Source organism: Merops nubicus, unplaced genomic scaffold, assembly GCF_000691845.1.
Source record: "Merops nubicus isolate BGI_N331 unplaced genomic scaffold, ASM69184v1 scaffold29886, whole genome shotgun sequence".
NCBI classification, from domain to species: domain Eukaryota; kingdom Metazoa; phylum Chordata; class Aves; order Coraciiformes; family Meropidae; genus Merops; species Merops nubicus.
In genome coordinates, this window is record NW_008613472.1 from 1,479 (window position 1) to 12,701 (window position 11,223).

At 46.1% G+C, this 11,223-nt stretch overlaps 1 protein-coding gene across 1 annotated transcript in view; it reads right to left on the bottom strand.

The window, feature by feature from the left end:
• Nucleotides 1-6,369, bottom strand: part of NDFIP1 (Nedd4 family interacting protein 1) — a gene marked incomplete at its 5' end in the record, with an annotated part of 7,604 nt that extends 1,235 nt beyond the window's left edge. The window contains 5 exons of the mRNA XM_008941921.1: nucleotides 1,816-1,882; nucleotides 3,656-3,780; nucleotides 3,954-4,041; nucleotides 4,979-5,109; nucleotides 6,282-6,369. Of these exons, the coding sequence (XP_008940169.1) occupies nucleotides 1,816-1,882; nucleotides 3,656-3,780; nucleotides 3,954-4,041; nucleotides 4,979-5,109; nucleotides 6,282-6,369 (499 nt within the window). The remainder of the gene's footprint in view (nucleotides 1-1,815; nucleotides 1,883-3,655; nucleotides 3,781-3,953; nucleotides 4,042-4,978; nucleotides 5,110-6,281) is intronic.
• Nucleotides 6,370-11,223: the final 4,854 nt, after the last annotated feature.

Here is an 11,223-nt window from a genome sequence, read left to right on the forward strand (position 1 = left end):
TGAGAGGATATTACAAATCCTGGAGGAGGTCATAAACCATAACTTCAGTTAAACAGAACTGAAACACTTAAATAGCTGGACTGGACTATTTTTACACGCTGTCACGGGTGGAAAGCTCAAGCTGGGAAGGGCTGCACAATGCCTGTTTTGTGCAGCAGGTCCTCGGCCCAGCCCAGGACTGAAGCAGACCCCCACACAACCTGCAGTCTCTAACACAAGGAAAGGGTGTTTGGAAAAATCCAGCCTGTTTTTAAATCTGAACAGCTTCACGACCCTCAGTTTCAAGCTGGGGTTTGTTTGGTTTCTCTCTGTCGCTGTCCCAGCTGCAACTGCTTCACCCTGGTCCTGGGGAAATCTCCTGTTATGATGATATTTGTAAAGGGAGCATCATGTTGCACTGGCCATCTGGGAACAACCTATTACAGGATTTCCTTCCCCTCGGGGAGGGACAGTTAATGCAAGGCCATTATCTGCTGCAAGCAGGAAATTATGCTAGGAGGGTTCAGCTACTTAAGCTTCCTTCTTTAAAGTCCCATTAAGGCAGCAACAATTAAGGCCCAGCCTTAAAGCCAAAGACTTCCAGGCATGAAGGATTCTGAAGGATGTTCAGGCAGGACAGTAGTCCCAGCACATGGGAGGGGCTTTCACAGAGCAAAGGTGCACAAGAGTTTAATTTCTTCAGGAACTTGGCAGAAAAATCAAACACCAGGCAAAATTCAGACAAATTGCTCTTCCCAGGACATAAGCCAAGGACACTGGCACCATTTTCTAACATTTTGTGACCTTTACTCATGTTTAGGACACTAGGCCACGTGCCTTGCACTTGATTTGCTCAATACAGCACCCTACCAAGGGGCAGGGATTTTGTTCTTACAATTCAAGTCATGGGGAATCTAATGAATTCCTCAAAGGAAAAACTCAGGGGGAAATGTCAAGTAAATATGTCAAGTATTCCTCTGCTCCCCACCAAGTCAGCCTGGACTCTGCAGAAACAGGAGCTGCGTAAGGGATACCAAGAGGCAGCTGTTTTCTGCTGCCTTGTGTTCTAAAAATATTCAAGCAAAGAGAAATCTAGTCCCAAAGAGTCACCAAATGGAGCTAAAACCAAACCAGAAGAAATTGGGGAAAGCAGAAAGTTTACCTTTAGTAAATAAAGAGAACTCTGGTTCTGGGGAGAGTGGAAAAAGTGTCTGGCATCTTCCTAACCTTTGCGTAGTTAATAAATCCTCTGAGAAACAGCAGAAAACCTGGATGGAAGAAAGACATTTGTCCAGTTAATGCTTCAATCCACAGTTCAACTCACTGTCACTATGCCAAGGGACCAGAGTCACTGGGATGCACTACAGCTGATCATATACAACCATTATTTTTTGTCTCAGTGACAATCTTTCCACTTCAGACAATCTCAAAACCAAACTTTACTTGGGCAATCACCAGATTTTGGGCTTCAAATGAGATCCAGTCACTTCTAAAGGAGGAAAAGGAAAAGAGACAGAGCAGAACCCATTCTTCCATTTATGATATAAGACAATACAAGTTAAGTTATGACAATGACAAGCACTGTTCTCCTCTTTACTCCTTCTGCATGATAAATAGGGCACTGCCAGCAAGAAATGACAGCAGCAGGACAGTGTCTATGTGCCTTTAAAACCTAGAAGGCATTCAGGATGAGGAGGAGAACTGGCAGGGTTACATTTCAGCTCTACCTCTACATGCACTTATTTTAATAGCCAGTAGAACCATGCTCACAAAGGCCCAAACTGCACTTTACAGAGCTTTTAATCATGCATTGCCTCTCCACTCCCAAACACTCACCTAGTACAAGGAAGACCCACCACAGCCAATACTGGCCATCAAAGTAACCAGGAAAATAGGTGGAGAACTAAAAAACAACAACAAAAAAAGATGCAAGTTAGAGCACATGGAATTTTCTGAACCCAAATCTATTTTCACCAATTTCAGCACCAACTTTCATTTAAGGTTTTTCTATCCACTTCAGACCAGCTCTAACCAAGGGGAATGGAGCAGATTCAATACCCAGACAAACTCCCACCATCAGTGAGGCAGAAAGACACTCCTGGGCAAATAATCCTATTTTCTCTCACATATTTGATGTTTATAAGTCACAGTTCCAGCTTCTGAAAGGGAAAACCAGGTTTGCAGCACTAGATCATGGTAATTACATCATAAGGCTGAATAGTATAGCAAACAAAAGCACAGCTGAAAAAGAAACAGCCCAGATCTGTGGAACCCTCTGACAAGATTTCTGTTAGGAAAATTCCTGCCTATTGAATGAAAGGCCCTGACACTATCAGGGTGCTGAAGCTCACTCTGTCAGTGGTAAACACTGAAATTTCTTTGGTTTCATTCTATTCAAGTTTTAAAACCCAAGAAAGGGTAAGTTTGTTATCAAAGTTTAAAACAAATCCAGAGTTAAGGTCATCTCTTTCTGTGACACCTCTTAATCCAGAAAATAGTTCTTGACACCACTGTTACAGGAGGACCCCAGAAACCTTTACAGAAAAATGTTAACAGATGCTGCACACACAAATTCCAGTTCCTAGCCCAAAGAGATTAGGTATGAAGTGACAGCCTCTAGTGCTCTCTGCTTCTACTTAGGCACAGCCCATGACATTTTTTTGCTTGAAATTTCAGATTTGGCCTGTAATGTCTGAAATGTCATTTCCACAGACACCTTCTTTTCATGCCCTCCAAATAAAGTTTTGCTGGTAATTTCTTTCAGTCCCAGCAAAAAAACCAGTTTGATTGTTTTTTTCACCATTGGCACATCTGTACCCTAGGGTTTTTTTTCCAGGAAGGTTTCTCTTTCTCCCTCTCCACGTTTTACAAGTACTTTGTCAGCTTTTCTTGCACTGCAGGCAGAGGTCTGAGCCCAGCCAGGCCCCAGCTCTGTGTCCAGGCTCCCACTACACAAACCAGCTCTGTCAGGCCCCTCTTCTCCCTGTGTGACCCGGCAGAGGGAGCACATCGGATGTTTTAACAGCCTGTTCATGCCCAGAGTTTCTATGGAAATAAAACAAAGCAGAAAGTGGTTTCCTCCTGATCCTCCCCTGCGTGTGCATCACACCAGAGGGCACCAGCGGGCTTCTCCTGTCCTGTCACAAAGCAGTGGCTGCCTCTCCTTCCTCCAGAGGCAAACCTCCCACCCCCTCGGTTCCACATCCCTCTTTCTCTCTTCCCATCGGCTAACCTGCATTTTAGAGAATTTTATTTTTATATGTTTCTTTCAGAGGAGCACCAACGAACATCATGCTGGAGAGACATATCCCTGTGCCTGCAGGGCTTGCTTTAAATGGATAAAGATCTTACAAACCATTGATCTGTCACAGCTCTGTCACATTGATCATTGTCACTGCTCCACACACACAGAGATTTTGATCCAACACAGTGGCTCTGTCAGAAAGCTCCATACTTGGGTGTGCAACCCTTATTCTCTTTCATTGCAATCAAAACTCCCACATAGAAACAGGACAGAATGATGAAAAAGCTCTGTTCTCAGTGAATAATGGGCTCAAAATTTACTTGGTTGTAAAAAGCTCCATCTATAAATAACTTCAGTACAACTGAGACAAAAGCCAGCTAGGGACAAAGAGCAGCAGTGTCTACGTACCTGGTTTTGCACTACACAACTTACCCTGACAATAAGAATCCACTTAATAAGAGACAGCCCAAAGCCAGAGATGGCCCCATATCGTCCTGCAGCTGAAGTAGTCAGGCAGAAAGACAGGAAAAATCCAATCCAGTTGAAGAGGAATGCCACTGAGAAAGCAGGAGAAAAGCAGCAGGTCAAGCCTTCTTTGTGTTCCAAGGAAAAAAACCCATAAAATCCTTGCTCACAGATTTTTCCAGGTGCTACATAAACCTAAGTCTGAAAATAACTAGTTATTTTGAGTCACTGGCTGATAAAAAAGTAAGTTCCACCATGTACTTACTGAAGAAAGTCAGCATGAAGATACCATCATTTCCTATCCTCAGCTGGTCAGTGTCATCAAAGTCATCCCGTGTCACAAAGTCCTCATCCTGCAAATCAAGGGAAGAGAGAGGTGGGCTGCAGGCTGCCCAGTCCATCCAGCAATCCCAGTTCTGTGTGTGGCTCTCCAAAAGGGCCAGAAAATCCTGTACCCCTCAGAAAAAAAAGGCAGTGTACAATGGAGAGGTACAAACCACTCCCATTTAACGAAAGTCCCCCGTGGGGAAGGGGGTTGGAATCCTAAATCTCAAAAGGCTACAAATGCAGATAGGAAAAAGTTCTGCTTCTCCTCCTGAGATGATGCAGTGCCTGAAATATGAAATACATGATACAAAATACTTTAAAGACAGTCAAGATCTAGCATGTTCTTGTTGCCACTGTAAAGAATTCCCCTATCATCAAAAAAATTCAACTTATCTCAGCAAAGAATTTGGTTTCTCTGAAGAAGTATAATGAGCAGTGGACATCTAATGCTAGCAGGGGTGGAGGAAAAGGCTGAACAAGAACTAATGTTTAAAAAAAAACAACAAAAGAAATATAAAAATGAAAAAATAATTGATCTGACAGAATGGTTTTATCTTCCTGTGCCTGCCAGAGTGACCTCTGGAAGTCAGCTAAGCAAGCAGCAGACTATCCAGGGCAGAGATGCTGGATGGCTGAATAATTAATCCTAAATCTTTTTTTTAAAAGAAAAAAGAAACCAGCAGTGACAGTGCACACGGATACACTACAGTGCCTCTGTCAGCCTGCCAAACTCATCTGGCTAGCACAAGCTGGCATTACTGAGATGTCTTACATCATCATAGCTGCCCAGAGGAAAATTACTAAAAAATCCAAAATTAGCCACAGAACTTGAACTCTTGGGAGTGTGTAATACCACCACAGCTTGGAAAAAAAATAAATAAATCATGACCCTTGATCAGCAGGAGTTAAACCAGAAATTCTGCACAAGAAATGCAAAAGACAGAGGCAGCTGAGCACACTCACCCTCCCAGGAACCAAGGGAATTGTGGCCTCAGCCTTGGTTCTCTCTGCCTCGTCGTAACTAGGCAGCGTTGTGGCCACGTTGTAAGATGGAGGCTTGGGAAATCCTGACTCATCCTTGTAGTCAAAATAAGCTGGGAAAAAAAACAATTGTATGAAAGGTAACTTGTCAGTTCCTCAAGCACACCCTGCTGGGAATGAGAAGTGTTTCAGGACCACCTCAGAAGACCCCACCACCCCAGACTGTTGAAGCCTGTCTCTCCTGCCCCCTCCCCACCCTTCCAGCCTCCTGCCACCCCAAAACAATGTGAAAAAATCACACTTTTCACAAAAGGCAGCACCTTATCTAACAGAAGATAATACCCACAGAACTAACATGCCTGGCTGCATTTGTTTTTCAAACAGTGACACATGCTGTGTCTCTCCCAACCCCAATAAACAGAAGTAGACACATTTCCAAGTCCAAGTGGTTGGATTCAAACCAGCATCACTGCAAGCCTTAGGCCACTGGTGACCAGTTTTTCCAGAGAGAGAGGCTCCTAATTGTTTTCTGATGGAGGAGAAAGGGACTGGAACTAAAATGAAACGTTTGTGAGCCCCAGCCACTGAGATGTGCTAAGTAACCAAAACCAACTGGACATCTTTATGGTTGGTGTGCCCAGGGCAGGGCAGCTTGAGGAACAACACACTTCCATCTGAAGCTGGGAGGCTGTTTGAGAGACTGACAGGGTGTCACCTTTCATTCACAGATCTTACCTGGACAGTTAACTATGAATGTTCCATAGGGGAAAAAAAGAAAAGATTTACCTAGGCCAGAATAACCTGGTACCTAACCAACACAAACCAGTTTTGCTAAAAGCTGTTAGTGACACAACCTTGTGGTGATTCAGAAGTATGATCCTTATCACCAAGTCCTTAGATATTGAAACTGCAGAAAGAGTTAATACTTTAGTCCCTTTTAAGGAACAAGTCCTTTTCAAAAGGAGCACAGCATCACCCAAATGCCAAATAATGAGATGGGAACCACAAATCCCCACAGTACTTTGATTTTAACTGTCTTCAACCTCCTGAGAACACTGTGAAATGTAACTTGAACACTACTTGATGGGATGACATCAGATGAAGGCAGCCAAAATGCATCTTCTAAACCACAAGTACCAATCAGCTCTCCGGATCAATCCTGATCCTTTGCAGGCTTGGTAGAGATGCTGCAATGCCATCCATCAATAACGAGAACAATGAGGGAGGCAGGAAAGAGCAAGAGGCAGGAGAGCAAACCCAGGTACTTCCCTGCAGTCCTGTTTACCTGTATTCTCTGCAGAAATGCTGCTGTAAGGCGGAGGGGCGTCGCTCACCACTGGGGCAGTCTCACCTGGCTCCTCTTCATTCTGCAGCTGAACAGACCCACACACGAGAGGTTAACAAGGTTTCCTGAGTTCTGTGAAATTACCTCTGTGGTTTTCATTGCACATGGCAGACTCTTCTGGAAGAAGACTGTTCTGTGGCACCGTGGGGCATGCAAGCAGCTGCTCTGCCTCACACCAAGGCACTCCCACTGGAAATGATCAATATGCTATCTCAGTTTTAACCTGGTTTTAAATCGTATCCTCACACTCCTGGATGTTGACAAGGCACAGCACAGACCTTCCAAGTATTTTTCCATTTCCTTGGCACTTTCTCAGACTCCTCAGCTCACATTGCTTGGCTGCATCTGTTTTAGTTGAGAGAATAGCAGGAGACAGTCAACAAAAGACTCCTCATCTGCCTGTGGTTTGACTAAGGAAGGGGCTGCCTTCACAGATACATTCCACAATGATGCATTAGCTGTGGATCTGGCCATTTCCCTTCAGCCTTCCACGCTGCAGGGCTGAAAAGGAGAAGGTTTATTCTGTGCACTGCTTCCCAGGGGCTCTGTGTAAGCAGGAGGCATGGAGCAGGCACACAAGGCCAGGCTCTGCTCACGGACACGGGACCAGCCCGGAGGTGACGGAAGCAGAACACACCAGAAAGGAATGTGCACATCAGCTGCCACCTCTTTTCCTTCTTCTTCTTTCCATTCCTCATAAACTCATCAACAAAGAAATTGAGTTCAGAGGCAGAAAGACAAGACAGTTCAAAGCCAGCACCCTGGGGCCAAAGCCCATGCCCAAAGAGGCACAACCCTCTTCCCTACAGCAACCCTGCAGCTCGTTCCTCAGCATCTTCTGCACACCCCCACTAATGCTCTTGAAGGTACCCATGATATTTTGGGCTTTTTCTTTGCAGAGACATGTTGCCATCCAAGTCCTTCTCTAGCATTTAATGTGTGGGGGGAAATGTTCTTATTTTACTTTCATGTCTTATGAAGAAAACAAACCCAGGTCAGCTCACACTTCTAAATGAAGGCTTGGTTTGACACAGAACCGTTCTGCATCTTGGGACTGCATTCCTTTTGCTGCCCAAGATCAAAGACCAGGCTACATCTGTGTCCTCTGTGAATGTCAGAGCTTTTTCAGATGATTTGAGTGCAATTCATTAGATGTTTGCATCCACACCACAGCTCTGTGTCTGGACTGTGAGACACCCAAGTCCTGTGAGCCCTCTGAGAACGTGGCTGGTTCCATTTGCCTGAGCAGCACACTGGTGAGCACAGGATGAGGAACTGGGAGTCAGTGGTTCGCTGCCCTGCAGCCACCACATCCCTGCTGGCTGTCACCTCCTCATCCTCCCCACCCTGCCAGCACAGCTGCTGTGTCACAGCTCCCTACAGCACTCATGTCAGCCAGATCCCAGACACGCCTGCTGTTAAAGCAGTGTCACCCTGTAGGGTCTGAGCAGCCTGGGTCAGCAGGCAAGGACACAGGCAGTTCTGCTGGCAGGCCCAGAGTGGGAAAGGGAAGGAATGATACTGGGAAGCACTGGAGGAAGTTCAGCAGTGCTCCAGCTGGCCCAAACAACAGAGCACCACAGCCTTGCACTCTGTTTCACCACCAGATGAAGCTCATCTTGCTTCTTACCTTTGCCCCATCCCTGGAACCATCCCAGGTGAGGTTGGCTGAGTCTCTGAGCAACCTGCTCTAGCTGCAGATGTCCCTGTCCATTCAGGGGGTGGGACTGGATGAATTTGAAAGGTCCCTTCCAACCCAAACCAATCTATGATTCCACACTCCAACAGCAGCCTCCATCCCCTCCCCAGTCACATCTTCCAAACAGGAGAGAGGGAAGGAAAGATGGAGCTGGGCAGCCCCAAGTCCCTGCTCATGGCAGAGGGGTTGGAACTGGGGGATCCTTGTGGTCCCTTCCAACCCTGACAGATTCTGATCTGTTTTAGCAGAGGACTTTAGAGCCCTAATGGCTCAATGGTTGGACTTGATGATCTTGGAGGTCCCTTCCAACCTAAAGAATTCTATGATTCTATGATTCTATAAGCTTCCTGGGTAAGGACTACCCACGTGGCACAAGGCTGAGCCACTTCCTTAGAGAAGGAGAAATTAAGTGATCTGGATGAAAATTTAATCCCTCTTAAAGGCAGAGCACCTCCCAGCACAGATGCTGTGGCTGCCAGCAGGAGACATCCAAAAGGCTGGCCTCCAGCCAGATGTGCAGCACATCAGTCCCCTCCCCTTCCCCAGCCCAGGAGCCAGGCTGGGGCACGGGGCAGGTACCACCCACGGCTGGGCTTTAATTAGCCCCAGGGCACAGCAGCAATTAACAGAGTAGCTGCAGCAGCTCCTACCACAGCAAGGCAGCCTCACCTTCTTCAAAGCAGCAAATGCAGCCTGAGCCCTTACCAAGAACCTGAAATGCTTTGTTTTATAAACCCCATGGAGTTGAGGCACCAGAGGAAAATGCAAACTGTCCTGTGAAGTAGTTGCCTATTAAAATAAACTAAAAAAATATTCAAAGGGTATTGCTGCTCTGCCTATTAAAATAAACTTTAAAAAAAATATTCAAAGGGTATTGCTGCTCAAGTTCAAGAGCAGCCTGCACACAGCACACAGGGCAACCTAAGGGATAATCCAGTAAAACACAAGAGTCAAATGAGTTGATACAGTCTCTCCCAGCTCTGTAACCTAGGAATTCCCCAAAAAATGCTCCTCCAGGCTTATTTTCAGTCTCTGCATGAAAATTCAATACTTCTCCCCCACATTTGTTCTGCCAAAGCAGGACCCAGCCTGTTAACAAAGCAGGAAAGGCTCCGACACACTGGGGACACTCTGGATACTGCATCACCTGCTCTGCTCCTTGAGGGGGAGGCAGAAATTAAACCCCTAATTTTTGTGAGAAAGAAGACATGTACAACCTAAAAGTACCCTCACCAAGGAAGGGGAAGGAAAGCACTGGATGTGGCAACACTGGAAGAGATGAAAAGGAGGGACACAGGTAGCTGAGTGTCACAGTAATTCCTACAAGGTGGTTCTTTCAAGGGTAAAAAGAAATATGTGTTCTTAGAACCATGTTGTGTAGGAGACAGGAGCTGAACTTGCTGCTGGCTTGTAGTGAACCCAGGCCTCAAAATTCCACCAAGTGCTGAGGAGCAGCACAGCCAGGGTTTGTGTGGACATGGACCTGTTGGGTGGGGCCAGAGGAGGCCACATCAATGACCCAAGGGCTGGAACCCCTCTGCTGTGAGGCCAGGCTGGGAGTTGCTCTCTCACTGCCTGGAGAAAGGAAATCTCCATGGAGACCTTACTGCAGCCTTCCAGTGTCTGAAGGGGGCCTACAAGAAAGCTGGGGAGGGGGTTCTTACAAAAGCTTGTAGTGATAGGATGAGAGGTAATAGATTAAAACTGGAAGAGGGGAGATGTAGGTTAGAAATCAGGAAGAAGTTCTTCACTCTGAGGGTGGTGAGACCCTGGCCCAGGTTGCCCAGGGAGGCTGTGGATGCTCCATCACTGGAGGTGCTCAAGGTCAAGTGGGAGGTGGCTTTGAGCACCCTGCTCTAGTGGGAGGTGTCCTGCCTGTGGCAGAGGCAGTGGAACAAGATGATCTTTAAGGCCCCTTCCAACCCAACCCATCCTATGATTCTACAATGTTTTCACTGGATAGCCAAGACAACAGAAGGCTGCCTGGCAGAACAGGGTAAGAGCCAGGGACACTTTAGTGGCCAAAGAACACCAGCAGAAGCTTGGCTCTGAGCAGGCCATGGCCTCTGTCTGCCACTTCCCCTTGGCAGAGAAACATCCCATGCAAATACAAGCACAGTAGCATTAAAGTTCAAAACTTACAAAACGTTTGGAATTATTTCCATGCAGACTTTGAGGAAGCATTTCCACTGAATGCATTTGTTAATTTTTCCAAACTTTTTTAAACCTGGCACCAGCTTGGACCTTTTTTTTTAACCTTTCTTTGCCTCAAGTCCTTAGGCTGCATGCAAATATTCTTTACACTAAATTAGGATTACTACAAACTTTGCCTTAGCACTATGTAATCAGAAATATATATTAATGCAGCCATATATCATCAACGTTTCCTGCATTTCAGTTCTTATTTCATGTTCTGGCACACAAGGTGGAACTGCACAGAGATGTCACAGGGGAACCTGAGACTGAAGATAACCCTCAGCAGATCTCCTTTTTGCTGACATTTCCAAAAGGCAGAGATTTAGGCTAATCACAGAAAGAGAGGCCATATTTTTTCTTCAAGGTGACAGGCTTGGGGTTTTTTTCAGAACAATGAAATCCTGACCACTGCAAGCCAAACGTTTAAGTAAATAAATAAAAAATTAGAAACGTGTATCCTTACTAAATTTGAAAGTACTCCAGCAAGGCAACAGCCTGCCCAGAAAAAGCTCACCCTCCACCCCCACTGCAGCACCCCTTCCTTTCCTCCTCCTGTATCTCTGGCCTTCTGGAAGCAAATGAAAGCTGCTGCCAACTCTGAAGAAGAGAATTATTTTTATTAACTTAATTATCACTTTGAACATACCCTGATTTGAAATTCTGACTTTTGCCCAATGCTGTTGCAGACTCCTGTAACTCATTATCAGCTTAATAATCAGTAGGAATAATAAACTCTTAGACAAGTCAGCCCACAGAGACCAGCCTGGATGAGCAAGCAGCTGTCTCCTCAGGCAGGTGGTCCCAAGCTCACTGGACTGGAGGTGACAGCCCCGAGCCTCCTGCCCACCCCAGGTACCTGCACCCTGGCACCACCTCAGCCAGCCCACCTCAGCAAACCCTCCCTGGCTTCTCCCCATCCTGGGAGATCACAGAACCATTGAGTGCTTTGGGTTGGAAGGGAATAAAGGTCATCTGGTCCAACCCCCC